This window comes from Electrophorus electricus, chromosome 22 (genome assembly GCF_013358815.1).
Source record: "Electrophorus electricus isolate fEleEle1 chromosome 22, fEleEle1.pri, whole genome shotgun sequence".
Taxonomy (NCBI): Eukaryota; Metazoa; Chordata; class Actinopteri; order Gymnotiformes; family Gymnotidae; genus Electrophorus; species Electrophorus electricus.
This window is the reverse complement of record NC_049556.1, coordinates 5179188-5199650: the sequence shown is the minus strand read 5'-3', so window position 1 is coordinate 5199650 and position 20463 is coordinate 5179188. Positions and strand designations below refer to the sequence as shown.

The 20463-nt window shown below is 38.6% G+C and overlaps 2 protein-coding genes across 6 annotated transcripts; one reads left to right on the top strand and one right to left on the bottom strand.

Annotated features, from left to right (window-relative positions):
* The first annotated feature begins 588 nt into the window (after window positions 1-588).
* Window positions 589-4335, top strand: LOC113583962 (trypsin-4-like). 4 transcript variants are annotated; one of them, XM_035521619.1, is made up of 5 exons: window positions 589-653; window positions 1827-1987; window positions 2089-2330; window positions 2791-2918; window positions 4002-4335. In XM_035521619.1, the coding sequence occupies exons 2-5, from the start codon at window positions 1938-1940 to the stop codon at window positions 4179-4181; spliced, it is 600 nt and encodes a 199-aa protein (XP_035377512.1). In that variant the 5' UTR covers window positions 589-653; window positions 1827-1937; the 3' UTR covers window positions 4182-4335. The 4 variants fall into 4 exon arrangements, with proteins under 4 accessions (XP_035377512.1, XP_035377511.1, XP_026876418.2 ...); XM_035521618.1 differs by having other exon boundaries at window positions 597-653; window positions 1788-1987; XM_027020617.2 differs by having other exon boundaries at window positions 630-653; window positions 1801-1987; window positions 2092-2330.
* A 2719-nt stretch (window positions 4336-7054) lies between these two features.
* Window positions 7055-8898, bottom strand: LOC113583959 (chymotrypsin BI-like). Of its 2 annotated transcripts, none has more exons than XM_035521570.1 (5): window positions 8823-8898; window positions 8454-8547; window positions 8099-8337; window positions 7583-7707; window positions 7055-7354 (listed from the first exon to the last, which is right to left on the bottom strand). In XM_035521570.1, exons 1-5 carry the CDS (start codon window positions 8866-8868, stop codon window positions 7190-7192), a joined length of 669 nt encoding a protein of 222 aa, XP_035377463.1. In that variant the 5' UTR covers window positions 8869-8898; the 3' UTR covers window positions 7055-7189. The 2 variants fall into 2 exon arrangements, with proteins under 2 accessions (XP_035377463.1, XP_026876415.2); XM_027020614.2 differs by having other exon boundaries at window positions 8454-8637; window positions 8823-8879.
* Window positions 8899-20463: the final 11565 nt, after the last annotated feature.

Below are 20463 nucleotides of genomic sequence, written 5' to 3'. Positions count from 1 at the left end.
TACTACCTGTTAGTTGAAAACTTTTCAGTGCCATGCACTGCAGTTCCTAGGAGTAGTTGCTGAATATGCATTTCAGAGGATTGAACCAGAAATCAAGGAACCTGTTGAATTGGGCCTTGGGTGGTACAGATGTGCAGCTCTTGCAGTAGGTGAGCTATTGTCACCTTCCTTTTTGCACTGCTGCAATGGTTGGAGTGTAAACGTTTCTGGTTTTCACACTGCAGCAACAGTTTTGCTTTTCACACATCACATTCACACCCCCCCCCCCCCATATCTGATGCAGGCAGTACAGAGATGACATTTAGAGGCAAACTGGTATTACCCTAATCCTTCTTCAGATGTCCCATTTAAAGGCTAATAAACAGCTAAAAGCAAAGCTGACATAAAGAAATTATGAAACAGAACACATGAAACAGGTTTTACTCATAAATTAGCTTTTTTTATTTTCTTATGGTTAAATGTAAGAATGTTTTTTTTCTCAAGGATTGAGAAGGAAAAGTCTGAGAGGGTGTTGTGTTATTGGTGGGTTTGTGGTGGTGGAGGTGATGCTGTGGATTAAATTTAGTACAAAAACTGACACAACTGATATTTTCACTCACAGGAGCACATCATGCCAATGCTATATTTCTTGCAACTCTTGTTTCTGGTAGCAGGTAAAGCTTAATTCTTCAAACCTGATCTTAAAATGGAAACATTTGCAACCATTAACTATTTTTCGTTACTGATAGTTTGGTGACTATCCAGATATGATCTGATATTCAGTTTATGTTTTACAGGTAGTCTGTTAAAATTTTAAATGACCATTGAGATGAAAAATTCAACATGCAGTCTTTTGCCTTCAAGGGGCACTTGTCATAGAAATAGAAACGATGGCTATCGCTCACACCTTTTACATGATTTGTAGATTTTTGCTGATATTCTGCTAACAGTTATTTGGCTGTGTGTAGTTGTTCAATTGTATAATACACAGTTGATGTTTTACTTATCACTTTATAGGTTTATAGATAAGAAGTCTAGCGTTCAGTTGATGCAATTAGTAAAGTATTGAGAGTTAAATGATTGTGTAATTGAAGTGTGCAATATGCAGTTGATATTGACAGTTAGTTGCCTATCTATAGTTTAACATTTAATAGATCCTTTACTGACAGTGTGTTGATAACTTTCAGATCTGTAGATAGACTATCCAAATAAAGTGTTGCTCTGAAGTCAAGTTCATCTGCAAGGAGAGACGATCCATGTTCAAAAGAACCGTTGTCTCTGCTTTTTATCAGAAAATTCCTAGCTGCATCAGTACTTATTATAAATGACTTGGAGTAATGCTGTAGGATGAGCCAAACATGTGCGGATCAGCCAGATACCATCCTTTTTGGTGGAGGGACAATCCAAAAACATAGGCCAAGATTATAAGATTACCAGAGCAAAGGTACATATGAAGAGAAGCCAAAATGGTCCAAAAACAGAGGCAGAAAGAGCAGTTTAGAAGGCTACAGGGAAAATCCAGAAAACAGAACCAGGTAATCACAAAACTGGTCAATGCACATTAGGTCTACTGAGTCGAAGGGCTGTATGAGACAGCTTTTTACAATTCTGCTATTAATCACCATTTTGTAGACTTTTAACCAATTTCTTCCTTTTCTTTAAATTGTTTTTATTTCTTGGTTAAAAGCTCATTTATTTATCAGTGGAAGTGTCCATAATATTTCTGTTTTATGGTTCAAGTTTTGCTATGGTATTAAACCAATAAACTGGACACTGATTTAAAAGACAATCAATCAAACAAAAAATAGCTTTTTTTTGCAGGTGTTAATTCATCTGTGATTCAACAGAATTTGATTGGTGGAAAAGGCTGTACTAGAAATGAACGGCACCACCAGGCGTGGGTCTTTCAGAAGAGAAGTGAAGGAAAAGAGAGTTTCTGTGGTGGGACTCTGATCCATATGAACTGGGTGTTGACAGCAGGACACTGTTACAATAAGAACATTGCTGGGTATGTGAAGGGTGAGGGATTAAAAATACACTTACTTTTAAAAATACAATTATTCCATCATTTCTTTTTCCCCTTCATGATATGTGTGTGTGGTTTTCCAGCAGAACTGTTTCAGTCTGGGCAGGTGTTCATCCGAACAAAACATTCCAAAAGTTTAACATTAAGTCAGGTGACATCCATGTATATGATGTCACTCAGGACACAGGTGACATCATGCTGATCAAACTTCCTGGATCTGTAAGTGGAATCACTCCTGCTCAGCTTCCTGGCTCCTCCTGTCAGACTCCTTCTAATGGAGAGAAGCTGCAGCTCGCTGGTCACGGATCTACTGTTGACCCAAATGGTAAAAACACATCTGAACAAATTGCTCATAGAAGAAAAGGCTATTATGTACATTTAAATAAATGTTTCTTATAAATATTTCAATAAATACTTGCACTTAAGTACTGTACATTTTTATACATTGGCTGTATAGTGTAGTGCATGTTCTTGTCAGCACAATACTAAGTCAAAATAGATTAAACTTAGATGCCACTTTTAAAATAGAGGAATGCCACATTCTATGGCCATTTTACTTTTTAAAAAGCCGAAAATATGATTCAAATCAGTGCAATCCTGCGTCAAGTTTCTTAAAATGTGTTTATTCCTTCAATCTTCTCTCACTTCCTTTATGCTTTGTTTGAAAGTTTGCTTTAGGTTTGCTTCCAGTGCAGTTTCAGATGCAGCTGAATTACATTAAAAATACTGAATAAGCACTTAGAATAATATCAGACCCTTAATATCATTTCCTCTTCATCTTTCAGGCCACCCTGAAAGGAACCGTCGTCTGCAGTGTCTTGATCTAAAAGTCAGAGACTGTAATTTCTGGAATGAGACTGTAGTGAGCAACTATTTCTGTGGTGGTCTTCATAAGAAAGCCTTCACCTGCCCGGTAGGCTACCTACCAATATAAGGTTATGTGTATTTATTTCCTTAATTATCTTATATTTTATTGTATATCTAGTGATACAGCAATTTAAATTAGAACCTGGTCCCACCAACAATTAAATGACAAAATCAAATCACAATGTTTATCCATCAAAGCATTACATCCTATAGCTTTGCCTTACTGCTGTGTCACTGATATAGTTTTATAGGTTATTTATCCTGATAAATCATTATAGTTTATTTATCCTGTTAAATCATTAGGTAACGTATGAGGCTGAGATGGACCCATTTGCAGGTTATGAGTTTTAATCACTATAGGGCCTAGGCTGAAGTCCAAAGTCCAACGGCTAAAATATAGATAAGAACCAGGAAAGGGCACATAGTATAACCATGTTGAATGGGCTACTACTCTGAGGAGGAGGGCTTCTCATGTTGAGCAGAAGGGGGAACGCATTATCTCCAGCATTTTTTCTTTTGGTTTTGTCATGTTTTTTTTTTTTTTTTTCATTTTTTATGTGCTTGTGCTGTTTTGTTCATTCCAGCAATAACAAGAACATCATAATTCAGAGAATTTTACTCCCTCAGACTTTTTAAAAATACTTAGGCTCTCTTGAAATACTTGGGCAGATTTTGAACAATGTTTTTTATTACCAAAGGCATTTCAGGTGGGCATAACTTAAACACAGCAGCACTGTTTTTGTTACTACATGAAAGGAATAAAATTAATAAACCAACATAATGTTGATCAAAACAAACACTGAAATGTCTTGTTTCCCATGGGGAAGTTACGAAGGACACAGAAATTGATTTATTATCAAATAGCACACTGAGCTAAAGTAAAAATGTATGAAAACTACTAAATTAAGCTATTAGTCAAAGGAGATTACATATAACAAATATATATTAGGATCTGGAAGTTACTATTTCAAGATATTTCAGCTTATTCTGTGCTAACAATGCAGCCTTATGATGAATTATGTTAAACATGAGTGAGTAAGTTACAAGCCAGGTGCAGGAGGTGCTTCATATCTACAAATTCCTTAACAATGGAAGAAGAGAAAGAACTCTTTTTTTTTCTCTCAAACAGGGAGACTCTGGTGGAGGCTGGCTGAAGAAGAGGTTTCGGAGAACAGGTGTGATCTATGGTGTACTCAGTGGTAGATTCCATTATCAAAATGGATCATGTACTACAAATTCCAGATTCACCAGTGTGTGTGCTCCTCTTATCAGGAAGTGGATAAATGATACCATGACTAATCATATGTGAGTCCTATATGAAGCAATAACAGTAGAGTTACATATGAAGTTACAGATTAAATACTACAGCTGATCTGTCACTCTGTACTTTAATACAAACATGTTTGGTTATGTTTGACCTTCATTTTTAGACTGATTGATTTTTAATTTAAAATATGTTACATTTTCTGTCAAATTAAGGTAAAGAAACATTAAAAAATGTTTTTGATTAGTAATTGTTTAATGAGATGTCTAACCAGTGAACACTGAAACAGATTTTTCTTCTGCCCAATAGCCTGATGGGTTTAACTGTTTTTGTCTTTGACTAGTACTTCCAAATATCTTCAATAATGTTACTCAGAACAAACTCTTATTGAAAGAATACATAAAACATTCTAATAGAAAGAACAGTTTCTTTCGTTTCTATCATTTCTTGAATTGAGGGAGGGAAGTGATGATGTATCAACCGGTATCAACAAGTCATTAAATATTACTTTCTGAATTTCTAAATACAGTAGTATTAGTATTAGTAGCAGTAGTAGTTGTTGTAGTAGTAGTAGTAGTATTTGTAGTTAAATTAAGTTCAATTTAAATCGTGCCTTTTTCATGTCCAATGTAGAGAACAGGAGGGTCAGAGAAGGTGGCAGGTGTGTAAAGGAGCTCGTGTGTCAGTAGGTGACTGAAGGGGATAGTGGGTCACTGAACAAGACAGCAGATCACTGACCACGGGTCACTGGGGGGGACAGTGGGTCACTGAACAAGACAGCAGATCACTGACCACGGGTCACTGGGGGGACAGTGGGTCACTGAACAAGACAGCAGATCACTGACCACGGGTCACTGGGGGGGACAGTGGCTCACTGAACAAGACAGCAGATCACTGACCACGGGTCACTGGGGGGGACAGTGGGTCACTGAACAAGACAGCAGATCACTGACCACGGGTCACTGGGGGGGACAGTGGGTCACTGAACAAGACAGCAGATCACTGACCACGGGTCACTGGGGGGGACAGTGGGTCACTGAACAAGACAGCAGATCACTGACCACAGGTCACTGGGGGGGACAGTGGCTCACTGAACAAGACAGCAGATCACTGACCACGGGTCACTGGGGGGGACAGTGGGTCACTGAACAAGACAGCAGAGCATTGACCACGGGTCACTGGGGGGGATAGTGGGTCACTGAACAAGACAGCAGATCACTGACCACGGGTCACTGGGGGGGACAGTGGGTCACTGAACAAGACAGCAGATCACTGACCACGGGTCACTGGGGGGGACAGTGGGTCACTGAACAAGACAGCAGATCACTGACCACGGGTCACTGAGGGGCACAGTGGCTCACTGAACAAGACAGCAGATCACTGACCACGGGTCACTGAGGGGGACAGTGGGTCACTGAACAAGACAGCAGATCACTGACCACGGGTCACTGAGGGGCACAGTGGCTCACTGAACAAGACAGCAGAGCATTGACCACGGGTCACTGAGGGGGACAGTGGGTCACTAACAAGACAGCAGATCACTGACCACAGGTCACTGAGGGGGACAGTGGGTCACTGAACAAGACAGCAGATCACTGACCACAGGTCACTGAGGGGGACAGTGGGTCACTGAACAAGACAGCAGATCACTGACCACGGGTCACTGGGGGGGACAGTGGGTCACTGAACAAGACAGCAGATCACAGTGGCATAGTAAGTACTCCTATGCATTTTATCCCCTTCAGATCGGGGTCAATTCTCTTTCTCAGTGGGCGTCTGTGTTACTTTTCTGTTTCCTCTGTACTCCTCTATCTTGCGTCCACCTCTGGTGGGTTTTAACTATTAGAGGTTACAATTTTCATAGCCACTCACCCACAGAAGTCATTGTCCAGTCCTGCTTCCAGAATTTCAAAGTGCTCGGCTACCCCAGCCCTGCTGCCCCAGTCCTGCTGCCCCAGCCCTGCTGCCCCAGCCCAGCTACCCCAGTCCTGCTGCCCCAGCCCTGCTGCCCCAGTCCTGCTACCCCAGTCCTGGTGCCCCAGCCCAGCTACCCCAGCCCTGCTGCCCCAGTCCTGCTGCCCCAGCCCTGCTACCCCAGCCCAGCTGCCCTCACTCCTGGCTTTCCCTGTTCCCCTGCCTGTGTTCCCAGCCTCCCTTCTTCAGTTCTATGTGGTCCCAGCTGCCCCAGCCAACAAGTACAGCTGATGTGGGTCCCCGTAGCTGTGAGGGTGCTCATGAGGGCATTACCCTGCCAGCCCTGCCCCACTCTCCATAGCCTCAGCTGCCAGCCTTGCTCCCTCAGCTTGAGCTTATTATGAACTTGAATGTATTATTTTGTGCACATGCACACACATAACACTACACACATACATAACATATAGTGTCATACAGATAGACTATTATTAAATAATGTATTATTATTGTTGTTATTATTATTATTATAGGTGAAAAAATTAGTAGGTTGACAAATTCTTGTCGTTTTGAGTAAATAAATGTATGCTATACACATTAATGAAATCTAGTGTTTTTTATTCACTGCAGAAATTTGGAATGTAATATTTAATGATATACTGATAGCAGCCAATACACACTGAAACTGTTTATTCCCCCACATTAAGCACTAATACAAACTTTTAAAAAACTTTAAGTAGTTTTTTTTTTTTTCAATAAGAGCATGAGTAACATTGAAGTGAAATACTACTAGTACTGCGCTAGTCAGCTGACAGAAACTAAGTTAATCATAATTTCGCCTTGCGGAGGAATAAAATATATTTATTTCAATTTTCACTGGTTAGACATCTCACCAATCCTAAACTTTTTTTTTTTTTACCCTAATTTTGATTTATAATAATAAAGTATAAAAATAAATGTATATTAGAAATCAATCAGTCTAAAAATGAAGGTCAAACAGATGCACATATTGGAATGCTGTTTGTATTTATTAATTGTAACACAAGTACAAGGTGACAGATCAGCTGTAGTATATAGTCTGTAACTTCATATGTAACTCTAATGTTACTGTTTCATACAGGACTCATATGGGATGTGCTGCCTCAGGGAATACTCATTTTATCATCTATCCACTTCCTGATATGAGGAGCACACACACTTGTGGATAAGGAAATTTTGTCACACCTAGTAGATGCACCTGCGTGAACACCATAGATAACAGCTCTTAATCCAGTCCTCTTCTTCAGCCAGCCTCCACCAGAATCCCCCTGTTTGAGAGATGGAGAGAGCTCGTTCTCTTTTCCATTGTGAAGATTTAGATATGCAGAACCACATAGACCTGGCTTATAACTCATTCACTCATGTTTAAGATAATTCACCACAAGAGGGCACTGAAATAGTTTGAAATAGATTGTAACAGGCACTATTCCTTATTTTATATTTTATCTTATAGTTAAGATATTTAAGGAATGACATTATAATGGTAGGTGTCCTACCGGGCAGGAGTAGGCAGGTGGGTTATTAGGAAGACCTTCACCACAGAAATAGTTATTATAGAGTCTAGGACAGTTTGTGACATTCAGATCAAGACACTGCAGAGGTTGGTTCAGGTCAGAAGTTCCTAAAACATAAAGAATAAATTATATTAAGGGTCTGATATTATTTTCAGTGCTTATTCAGTATTCTGATGTAGTTTGGCCACAGCTGAAAGTGCAGTACAATCAGACCCAAAGCAAACACTGAGAAAAGACAGAAGCAATAAACACATGTAAAGTAGCCTTGATTGCACAAAGTTGAATCACATTTTCAGCTTTAAAAAAATTAAAATGGCCATTGAATGTGGCATTCCGCTATTAAAAAATGCATCTAAGCTTAATCTATTTTGACAGTATGGCTCTGAAGAACATGCACAACACTGTACATCCAATGCATAAAAAATGTTTAGTCACATATTTAAATTAGTAAAATATTTAAATGAAAACTATTGTAGAATGCTCTTTTGCCTTTTTTACCATTTGGGTTAACAGTAGATCCGTGACCAGCGACCTGCAGCTTCTCTCCATTAGAAGGAGTCTGACAGGAGGAGCCAGGAAGCTTAGCTGGAGTGATTACATTTACAGATCCAGGAAGTTTGATCAGCATGATGTCACCTGTGTTCTTAGTTACATCATATACATGGATGTCACCTGAGTTAATGGCAAATTTTTGGAATGCTCTATTCGGATGAACCCCCGCCCAGACTTCAACACTTCTGAGGACAGACAATCACAGACATACACACACAGACACATGCATGCATGCATTATTCAGAGGAAAATGAAAATGATAAAATAACATTTTAAAGTATTTTAATCAACCTCTACATACCCAGTCACTGATCCATTATAGCAGTGTCCTGCAGTCAACACCCACTTCTTGTCGATCAGAGTCCCTCCACAGAAACTCTTTCCTAAAGGTGTGTCTTGAAAAACCCACACGTGATGGTGCCGTTCATTGTTGCCACAAGGTTTTCCACCAATCAATTCATGTTTAACCACAGCAGATTCGACTCCTAAATTATTATTATTGCAATTGTTAATAATATTATTACTATATGTCAATCTACATTCTCAGAAATCAACATTATGCATTCACAGTGATGCAAACAAAAAACTGAAAATATTTTTGAATGTAAGCAATACATTTTACATGGCTATATTTTCCCTTCTAAGCCCAGGTATGTGAATAAGATTTTACCAGAATGAATCAAAATCAAGACTTGCAGGAAGTTCAGTTTTGCCATGTAGGCCTCCTCAGTCTTCAGTTCAGCAGAACATCAAACGTTTAAGACTTTTAAACTCACTCTAACTCCCACAATCACACACCCCCTTCCACAGTCTCACCAATCACACAATATCTCAGCATTTTTCCTTATAAGTACATGAGACCAAGTACCCAAGCATATCATATATACATCGTTTATTTCCACTGAGTTCAGCAAAGTCCACTGCACTTGAGCCCCCCCACCATCATAAGGAGAACAAACTGATAGATGGAAAGAAATGAATTGGGTTATAAGCTAAAGAAAATATCTGTTGTTATGGTTTGTCTTTTGCTTTTTCTCATCTACAGACATTAGAAATTAGTCTATGGGCATAATTTATCTAGATAGATAAGTAGCTACATTAGCTAACTGTTAACACTAGCTAACTAGCTAGCACCTCTTTTTAACCGTCATCCCATATGAAGTAGGACCATTTCCCTTAACTCTCAAATAAAGCATATTTTGCATGATTTTTGAATAAAGTTATGCATAATGTAGAAAATGTAGTGTATTGCTGGTCAAATCTCTTGCACCCTGTAACATGGATTGATCACGAGGCAGATGCATATGCTGAGAGGAGCGAGATTCTTTAAGGACAAATCCATAATCAGAGACATTAGAGCAGTCCATGGTCAGTGAGCCAACCAACCACCATGGATGAACAGTGAAGTCCACAGTCTGCTGGAAGAGCAAGCCTTCAAATCAGTCAACAACAAATAGCGACATACATGCTAAAAGTATATAGACTGCAAAGAACAAATACAGCACACACATTGCAGCCTACATCAGCACCACCAATACAGGTTCTGCTTGAATAGGTTGAATTTGCATATTGAATAAATATTCTAGCCTGCTCTATATAACACAGAAAGTTACAGACATGTTCGGTCCTTCTGATTTTGTCCTTCATGCTGCAGAAAAAAAAGTCTGTGTGTGTGTTGAAAAAAACTTTGTGGTCAGTGAGGTCTAGTCAGCAGCATCAAACAGAAGTTACAAAGCTGTTTATGAGTCAGTGGTGGGATTATCAGACAGTGGTGCCTTGTGTCTTTTCATGTTGTTTTGTGTAAACAATGACATATGTAGATGTATAAGTTCTTAGGAAAGACACAAAGGCTATAACAGCTTTTACAAAGTGGTAACCAAGTTAAGATTTTGCATGCTTGATTAGCTGGTCAATTTCGTCTTGTTTATTTTATTACCATAATATTTCTTGCAGCTAATCTCGCGTTGGAACAGAAAGCATGCAAATGTGTTGAATAATTAAAAGAACACAATACTTATTTTAAAGACTTTTGTCTCCATAATATTGCAAAACCACAAAGTGACTGGCCTGTTTTAATTAGACCAATGAAGTTTGTGGTTTATATTCATGTGATGTGGTTTATATTCATGTGATGAGGTTTATACTCATCTTCTCATGCCTCAAGCATATGTGGCAGGTTGTAAATATAGCCATTCTGTCATTAGTGTCTGATACTTCATAATATAGTGACTCCTATTTGGCCACATTACTCATTCTGAAGACCAGCTGAAGAGGAGTTCATCGTAACACTGGTGTTTCATAATGTAGTAGCTCATATGCATCATGGTTAGTCCCTCCTAGCTTCTATGTTCCATGGTTTCCCTGTCGTATGTATTAGTTTGGTTCCATTCCTTATTTTCGTTTTCTCCACCCCCTCGTTTGGTTTTCCACGCCTGTCATTACTTTACCTGTTCTTCATTTCCAGTCTTGTTAAGTTCATGTATTTAAACCCTGTCTTGTTCCCTTTGTCTTAACTGTTCATTGGTTGAATGTATGTCCATATTGATGTATTTGGAAGCCCGTCTGTGTTTAGAAACCTTCGTTTGTTAGCCTGTTTTGTGTCTAGCCATTTGTTTTTCCTTACCTCCGTGTGTTTTTTCCTAGCTTCTCTGTTATAGCCTGCTTCCCCTGTTTGCCTTTGTTTGCTTTTGGTTCATTGATCCTAGCTCTTGTTTTGTTTATCATGTATTCTATTACTCTCCATGTTGGCTCTATGATCCTGGAATACTCAGACGACTCTGATTTTGGATTTGCCCCTAATAAATCTCGCTCTTCTCCACACATGCGTCCGCCTGCTTACCATTCACCGTTACAATATGTAACCACAATACACATTCTGAAGCGTATAACAACACAAGTTTGCCTCTGATATGCATCTCCATACTGCCAGTGTGAAATGATGACCATGAACTTCACTGTGGACGTGTGAAACCAGACCTGCTGTTGCAGCACCAAAATAGAGTTGCTAAACCATTGTAGCATGCACTGCACATTGTTACAAGAACAAGGTCCTGTGAAAAGAAAAAAAGACTTCTGTTGAAATGGTTGAAAAGCTTTTTGCATATGGCATAAAAAAGTTTCAATTTATATCATGTGCATTGTTTTAAGATAACTTTAATATGAACAGCACACGTGTGAGGTCAGTTATGACAAGACTTACACAAGATATTTATCAGAAAGAGACAGTGGTGCACCATGAAGTGAATGATGAGCAGAAACACAAACAGGAACAGCAAGCATGAACTGCTACACTAACAATGACCAACAACTATCTCTACAAACACAGGGCTTTAAATACATGCAGACGTGGCATATACAACAAGTTTCAGGTGTGTGATAACAAAGGTGATGTGGATACAAACAAGAGAGCAGTCACAATAAAAACAGTCAGTGTTTTATGGTGTCTGATGTAAGCCTCTATTAGTTATATGAAATAGTTGTACAACTCATTAGTTGAACTCATTATAGATTAAAAGTACTTCATAAACTCAGATTTTATAATAAATTCTAACAATTGTTCATCAAGAACATTATTCATATTATTGTTGTAAAGCATTATTGTGGAGTGTTCTTGGGTGTGTATAAGGCTCTTTATAATCATTAAAACTATATCAGATTCTGACATACTTTATGCATTAAAAGTTAGAATGCATTACACTCACACACTCACACACTCACACACACACACACACACACATTCACACCCTCACTCAGACACACACACACACACCCACACACACACAATCACACATTTCCGAAGCAGTTTCCAGGTGAGTAACTGCAGTGTACTGTAGCAAAAAATTTAGAGATAGTCAACAATGCAGTGAAGTACACAAGGTTTCCAGAGAAACAAGAACACCTCATTTGCTTGTACAGCTGATGAAGGTCGTCCTGAAACATCCGTTTTGCCTCTCTATCTATTTTGAGGGATATTCCTAATTGTAGTGAAATACAAAGTTTCACACACACACACACACACACACACACACACACACACACACACACACACACACACACACACACACAATCACAGACTTCTTCCAAAAAAGTTTCCAGGTGAGTAACTGCAGTGTACTGTACTAGAAAATGTAGAGATAGTCAACAATGCAGTGAAGTACACAAGGTTTCCAGAGAAACAAGAACACCTCATTTGCTTGATAACACACACACATACATATATATATATATATATATATGACCTATGAGAGAGTTTGTGTTTAGTATTTACATTTAACTGCTTAATACAGTGCACATTGTACCAACTACCTCAGGGGAATTATATAACCCTAGGTGGAACAAACTGTAACTTGGACTATTGCCTGCTCAAAATAAATGAAAAGAAACCTAAGGGGGTGGGGTGGGGGGTGTTGCTGATTATGTTCAAAGTGTCATGTTCAAATGTTGGTGTGAACTGAACTGTGACTCAGTGTGCAGTTCTGCTGCTGAGTAGGCCACACCCACCACAATCTGACAGTTTCTTCCACATTCTTTCTTCTTGGTTAGTGGGATAGAAGGCAATACCTGTTAGTTTAAAACATTTCACAGTCATGCCATGCAGTTCCTAAGAGTATTATTATACTTAATACTATATGCTTAATATATATATGAAACCATTAAAGCAGAAATTAGAAGATCTTTTGAATTTGTCCTCAGGTTTTACTGATGTGCAGTTCTTACTGTAGGTAAGTCGCTTTCACCTTCTTTTCTGCAATGCAGCAGTGGGTCGGGTTTTCACACATCACGTTCACACATGGCCCCCCCTGTGTCTGACGCAGGCAGTACAGAGATGGCACTTAGAAGCAAACTGGTGTTACACTGTAAGCCATCTTCAGCTGTTCCTTTTAAAGGCTACAAATGAGCTAAAGGTAAAACTGACATGAAGCAATCACAGAACACATGAAACAGTTGTATTAATAAATAAACTATTTTATTTATTAATTTTTTAATTTTTCTATTTTATTTTTCTTAAGGTTATATGTAAGTTAAGTGTTTGTTCTCAAGCATTTAGAAGGAAAACACTGAGAAGGTGTTGTGTGATTGGTGGATTTGTGGTGGTGGAGGTGATGCTGTGGATTCAGTTTAGTAGAAATCGCTCACCCATCTGATATTTTCACTCAGAGGAGTGCGTTATGGCAGTGCTAAAGATCCTGCAACTCTTACTTCTGGTACCACGTAAAACGTCATTTTTACCTGCGGTAAAATGTACTGAACATTTACAGAATTTAGCTGATGCTTTTATCCAAAGTGACTTGCAATTATGACTGAGTACAACTTGAGCAATGAAAATGATAAAATAACAAGTATTTTATTAACATCTACATTTCCAATAATTTATTATAGCAGTATGATACAGTCAATACTCACTTCTTGTCAATCAGAGACCCTCCACAGAAACCCTGATGCAATCATAATACAGAAAATATTTTTGAATGTAAGCAATACATTTTACATAGCTGTATTTCCCCTTCTAGACCCAGGGTTTGTGTATGAAGCTTTACCTCCTGTCAAATGCAAGAGTTGCAGGAGCTTCAGCATTGCAGTGTGTCTTTATATTCAAATTCAATAAGACTGAGGAGAAGCAGGGCACTGTTTAACATTATATGGAACTTATATATTATGGCCTGCATTGCTGACTAATTTATACTATATTAACTTTGACTGATCATTTTTTTTCCCAACACTTCAACCAAAGACGTTTCCTAAATATGATATATGACATGATATATTTTATGGTCCCCTGCAACCCTGTTCAGTACCTTCAACATCTCTGGTCAAGTCTAATCCTGCTGTCCTGTCACTGCATCGCTTTTTAATTACCATAGCAATTTCATTCACAGAAATGGAATTTGAGTCACTGAAGATTTCAGGCACTGGCTCTTAATCTGATTCTGTGTTCACTGGGCTGTTCCTTCCACTGCCCAACAACATCCCCACTAGAGGTCAACACTTCCCCTGCTCTGCTCAGATCAGCTTGGGTGACGTCGCATTTTCCAGTTCTGAGAAATGTGAGAGTTTATCTCAGCAATTGCAATAGGTGCAGCCCATCTGACCCTCTGCTACCTCTCAGTTGATCTCTTTCTTCAACTTTTTTCTTTTGCTACAGTTCTTACCTGTCTTCTTACCTGTCTTCTTTTTGTCAACACAGAAATATTTTTAGTCTGTTTCCGTTTTTTATTTTAAAAAATTGTTGCATAAAAAAATCACCAAACAAGTGCACACAAAACACCTGTTCAGTTCCTTTATGCCATCCTACACATTGAAGGGCCTGGCAGGGTTGGGTTGTTGCAGACCTGAAGCAGTGGTGAAGGCCATCTTGAGCTCCTTGAAGGCATTTTCAATCTGAGTTGTTTTTTAGAAGCCCTGACTCATTCTGGAATTTTACTGCTTACTATATCTTTTCTAAACTATTCAGACTCAACTTTGTTTTACTTTGTCCTTAAATAAAGTTCCTTTATAATGATCTAATTTTCAAAAACAAAAGTAACTTGTATGTTCCTTTGATTTATAAGCAACATTTCTCACCTCATGGGTATTTTATTTGGAATAACAGTGATTTGCTATATAAGAGCAAATCACTGTTTTTAATAGATGGTTCTCTGCAGGCATCTTACTGGTGAGTCAGCACAATGCGGACAGTTAACAGCAAACAGCTGAAAATTGTATATCATATTTTAATCAATCCAAGTAATGGTGGAATCTAAACTAACATATGATCAACATTACCGTGACAAATTCACCAAATTACTTCCAAGCAACCTTCAAAGGCTTGAAACAAAGATGATCAATTCGTTCTTGTTAAACTGCAGACAATATTTATATTCCTGGAATATAATCCAAGAATCCAAGACCTGATGCGTCAGTTGAAGTTTATAAATTATAGCACCGCAATGTGCACAACATACAAACCATCTGGGTCTGTTGATGCTCTGCTGAACAGCTTAAACTCATCTTAAAAATTGTTAGTGTTATGGATGAGATTGCCACTATTAAAGCTAAAACCATTCCAGGCCAACAGAAAGCACCATGGGGAAATGTTACTTCTGTTCAAAATCAAAAGATAGAATGCAGAAAGGCTGAATGCAAATGCCATAAAAGAAACCTTCAGAATCACAGATAACTACAAATATAGGCTGCATATTTACAATATAATTATATGCAAAGTAAAATAATCTTTTTTCTTCAGCATTATCAGCAATAACATTAACAGTAGCAAAATATGCTTCACAATGGTTGACAAATTAACACATTTTCAAACACAAACAGCCCCTGAATTAATATCAACTGAACCACAAAATCCGTTTGCATCCTTTTTTAATACTAAACTTCTGCAAAAACTTCGGGTATTGAGGTCTGTGAGCCCTTGTGCTACGCCTCACTTCTTCCCATCTCCAGTTTTCCCCCTCTAATCTGTCTCCCTTCCAAGGCTCCCCTTAGCCATTACAGTTCCTCCCTGTTTTCTGGCTTTGTTTGGGAAGTTTTAGTTTGGTTTCCCCCAGAGCATCTGGGCTGCCATTCTTCCCATGGTGTCCTTGGTTCTCCCTTTTCCCACACTTGGCGCAGTTTTGTCTCGTTTTGTCGTCCTCCGTTCCTCTGAAGGGTGATATACAAACAAGTAGATTTATAGCTTCCACAGTCTAGCGGGTCTTTGTGTGCCTTGCAGCAAAGCGGCCGGGGTTCAACTCCCCTTTGGTTATTTACTTTTCTTGTTTACCTGTTCCACTATCTAACTGTTCTGTACACGAGCCCACCATTAGAGTGTGATTGCTCACCCAGTAGGCTGTCAGGGTCATTACCCAGCTGACTTGGGTTTGAGCCCTCCTTACAATACCTAAAGACAATATGGGGTTAAAGGAGTGTAAACACAAAGCGCACGATGACATGTTAACAAAACAAAAACATGTTGGCAATGGTGCCATGTAGTGTTACAATTTATTTTTATAAAATATTTTATAACATTTTTATATTACATTAGACTATAGAATATAACAAACACTAAAGTTTAAAATAAATGTAACTTTTTATAGTGCTGGTAAAAAATAATTACAATCTGAAGAAATATGATGCATATAATGTACAACAAGCAATATCCCTTATTTGTGACTTTTGTTTCTTTTGGATATGGGGTGTATTTATTAAGACTTTCTTCGTATGAACTCTGATCTCACTTTCAGTTGAATAATAACTGTGGAGCAGAGTCAGTAAAAGTATCTCACCATTTTATGTGTTTGCATTATTTGTTTGACATTGTCTTTTGTTGTAGCAGAAAACTGTAGATGTCACAAAAAGCCCACCAAAAACAACAAAGTATGTACAGTTACACTATATACTTCCTTATTCGAGTATTAAGGGTATGTAGGAAGAGTCTGAATGAGTACTGCACAAACTATTAAACTAGTGGTCTCTGTTGACTGAGGGCGAAGCTATCCGCGCGTTACCGATTCACGGTCAAGTCACTGAGATTCAAACTGGAATGCGCCGATATCCACGATATTGTGGTATTTCCTTGCCCATCTCAAACAAACGCTTTCTAAGCAGAGAGAAACGGAGACTAACATTTTTTTGAAGAGCTTTAAATTAGACACGTACTTTTACGACATTTATAAATACAAAATAAAGTTTACTCGATTAAAAGCAAAACAGTCACAAAGTTTGAACCATGAGCTCAAAATACTAAAACAAACTTAAAACGGATGTTTAAAAAAAAAGTGCATCATATTGTAGGAAGATGTGTTGCTGCACAAAAGTACACATTGCTAGTATGTGTGCTTTGAATGGATACTGCATCAACACAATTAGTAATATTTTAATGTAGCTTAAGTACTGTTCAAAATGATTTTCCTATATAGTGTTTCTCAGAGGTTTATTATACAGCTTGACTGCCAGCTAAAACAGACCTTAAGACTGGTGTAATATTGCAAATATGCAGGCCAAGGGGATCTCCAGTGCTGAAAAATCACACTGAAAAAAAACAACTGAGTGGTGGCACTTGGCTATCAGATCAAATTTGAAAAAACTCTACTGTGCCAGTTTTTTTTAAAAAATATATTTATATTGAAGTCCTTCTACTTTTAATAGAGTTTAAATGCTCACATAATTTGATCTGTACGTCCATGTAGTCTTTAAAATCAGAATTGGTTAATTATGTTTGGTGTCATTTGTGACTTTGTAAAACATAACTCATTACATATCTGATAAAGTTTTTATTTCCCTGATTATCAACCAGCAGAAGAGAACTGGTGTTTGCTGAATCAGAAGAGACCAAGAGTCAGATGTGTAACTTTGTGCTTTAAGTCAAAGTAAATGTAATGTGTGTTGTATTTGTCCAGTAGAAAGAAAAGAACACAAGTATATGTATGTTGGAGAGGAAGCAGTTGTGAAGAAAGATAACAAACGTACACCCATTTTTACATTTGTACTGGCGGTTCTCTTTCTAGTCATCCTAAGGGAAATGGAGACACACTCAAGATAACTGAAACAGAAATATCACACACCAACATCTCTGTATACATTTAAAATTGCATTTATTTAAAGATTCTTTTTCTCAGGAAGTAATATACACAAGTGTCAGGAATACTGGATGTCAGACAATCTCAGGTTGGAGAGCAAATGGGCAAACATGGCCCTGAAGGTTTGTGTTGCTTACAGAGGCTGTAAAGCAACTGACCATGGTCATCTACAGAGTAGGTGAAGTCCATTCATTTCACATGCACAGGTGCAGGTGCTGAGACACAACAGACAAATAAAACAAGTCTGAACAGGACAATTGCCTACAGTGACTGTTTCTTCACTAATTATGAAATATAAGGTTAATTTAGGAGTTTTATATGTAATCTCTTTAGTACATTCTTCTTTCTTTTGCTGCGGTTTTCGTTACAGACTCCATTCTCAAATATGCTTAAATCTGCCATAATTTAATACATTTTCTAGTTTATCTGCTGAAATGCTAAATGATACACAGAACCTAATAGAAAATTAACTCAAAACTCTAGTATTTGAGGGTGAAGTAAATGTCAAAAGAAGTCATTTTTTTAACCCATTGATGCGAGGTCCCCTATGCTCACCTGTCTGTTGTCCCACCTGCTCAAGCCCACAGATGTTTCTTTGGCTCCACGGGAAGTAGAGGCAGCCTGGCCAGCCTGGCACTTGTCCTGCCTCTTGGATTTCTCTTCAATCTTACACACCCGGGGCATATGGTTGCGCTGCGGCCCCAGGGAGGGGGCAGGTGGAGCTGGGCACGCAGCTCTGCTCTCTACCTTATGTAAGGTTGCCCTCCTGATCAGCAGCGGTTTGTGGCAGCCCAGGTCATGCTGGTGCCGGGAAGCTTTGACATTGGAGGCACAATGGCGGGCTGATGTTAGGCTTTCCAGGTCCTGGTAGAGGACCTCACCCACTTCTGGCCTGCTGTAAAATGTGGAGTTCACCTGACTGTCCTTGTCCTGCACCTTTCCTGGGACTTCCCTGACATGTTTGTGGGGGACATGCAGGGTCACACCAGGCTTGGGGCTTTTTTGTTTAAGAGCAGGCAGTTTTGGGTGGAGGGCAGGGAGCCTTGAGATGGATGGAGCTGGTGGAGTGTGATCAACCTTCACACTCACAGCACCGCTCTTGGTGCCTGGCTCTATAATCAGAAAAGGGAATTGAGCCTGGCTGCATCGCTGACCTTCATCAAGGAGTCTGCCTGTTGACTTTCCACCATTTCTTCCATCGGTGGCCTTCAGCAGTGCCAGTAATCTTGTACCCGTGCCAAACTTTCTCAGGTTTTGAGAGACTTGAGGTTTATATTCCTTCCTCTGGGGGACTCCAGAAATTTCTGGAAAATAGTGGCTGCTTCCTCCTCTGTGCGAATTAACGAAACGAAAAGGAGAAATATTTGGGTTTGCCATTGCCTCTGTAGGGCTTTTTTGTAGAGCTTGGATGTTCTTCACATCAGGGAAGAAGTTCTTTGTACTTCCTGCTCCCCTCATAGTGATCTCACAGGGGAAAACCAGAAAATATATTAAATCTTTAAATACTTTACAAAGAAACATTAAATTATACCTCTATAAACTTGTCTTATTCTGTGCAACATTCTCTTAATGCAAATAACACATACATCAAAAACATTTTACATAGTACAAAAAGTGCATATTAATAATATTGATCATTTTGATAATGTATTATTTGAAGTTTATCAGTTGATATCCCACTAAATGTATATTAATACACATTCTCTTAAATTAAACTATGCAGCATTTTACATAACACATAATTTGTGTATATTATTTGCATTTTACTTTATTATTTACTTGTATATTATTTTTACAAAAAACCCTTAGATGATATCCAACTACTCTTCAGCAAACGTTTGTCATGATAAGGGCTCGTTCCCACTGATCACGTGGTACGCCCCGCCACGTGCAGTGGGAGTTCGCTGTTGACTGATCGGTGTGACGTGCGTCTTGTTTGTAAATACTCCGCACTTGTTAGCGCACACCTGCACCCGGTTCTTCGTTTCGTGTGTGTGTGTTTCGTTCGATATCGGTCATCGTACATGTGTACACGTTCGTGTTAGTGTTCATTGTTTACTGGTTGTACTCATGTGTGTGTCTGCCTCTTCCTGTGTTCACGCTGTAATGCTTTGTTATATATGTTTGTTACGCATGTTTTAGTCATCGTGTTTATAATCATGAACATTTTCAGATTCTGGCATTAGAATCTGAAAGCTCTTATTATTTCTTACATTATGATGTCAACACGCAGCGCAGTTCATATTTCGTGAAACGAAACTTATTTTTAATCAAAATACAAAAGTTGTATTACAAATATATTTTAAACTACAGTGCTGATACTTTTCGACGCCGACAAGTATACAAACGGTCATAAATGTGGACGTTCTTCCTTTTAGACCAAGCGCTGATTTCAGTGAACGCGCGTGCCATCGATGATAAAAGGGATGCGAATTTAAGGGACAACAGAAATGGATCTAAAACCCAGCACTGTTCAAAGGAAAAAAAAAACGCTTTGTATATAAAGGCACGAACATCTCAATATAAATAACACATGGTAATTATTTCCTTTATGCACTCTTTTCATATAGACGTTTCTCAGGTTGCCTTAAAGAGAATAGTTAGGCCTACCTTTGATATCGGAGAAATCTATAAGTGACAATAATCCAAATTATCCACAGGAAAATGTGAAATAACAATTGTTGAATATCCTTGTAGTTCGTAGTTTGGTTTGTCCAGTTTGCGCACTCTGTCCAAATGGTAACCACGAGGCCAGATAAGCCTTTT

What these genes read in the sequence shown, in the direction of transcription:
- LOC113583962 (XM_035521619.1), top strand. Translation starts at nt 1,938, where the DNA reads ATGAACTGGGTGTTGACAGCAGGACACTGTTACAATAAGAACATTGCT. An exon ending in TACAATAAGAACATTGCTGG is followed by an intron (nt 1,988 to 2,088) that starts GTATGTGAAGGG and finishes GTGGTTTTCCAG; the next exon opens with CAGAACTGTTTCAGTCTGGG. An exon ending in ATCTACTGTTGACCCAAATG is followed by an intron (nt 2,331 to 2,790) that starts GTAAAAACACAT and finishes TTCATCTTTCAG; the next exon opens with GCCACCCTGAAAGGAACCGT.
- LOC113583959 (XM_027020614.2), bottom strand. Translation starts at nt 8,868, where the DNA reads ATGGCAAAACTGAACTTCCTGCAAGTCTTGATTTTGATTCATTCTG. An exon ending in CTTGATTTTGATTCATTCTG is followed by an intron (nt 8,638 to 8,822) that starts GTAAAATCTTAT and finishes ATAATAATTTAG; the next exon opens with GAGTCGAATCTGCTGTGGTT. An exon ending in ATCTACTGTTAACCCAAATG is followed by an intron (nt 7,708 to 8,098) that starts GTAAAAAAGGCA and finishes TTTATGTTTTAG; the next exon opens with GAACTTCTGACCTGAACCAA.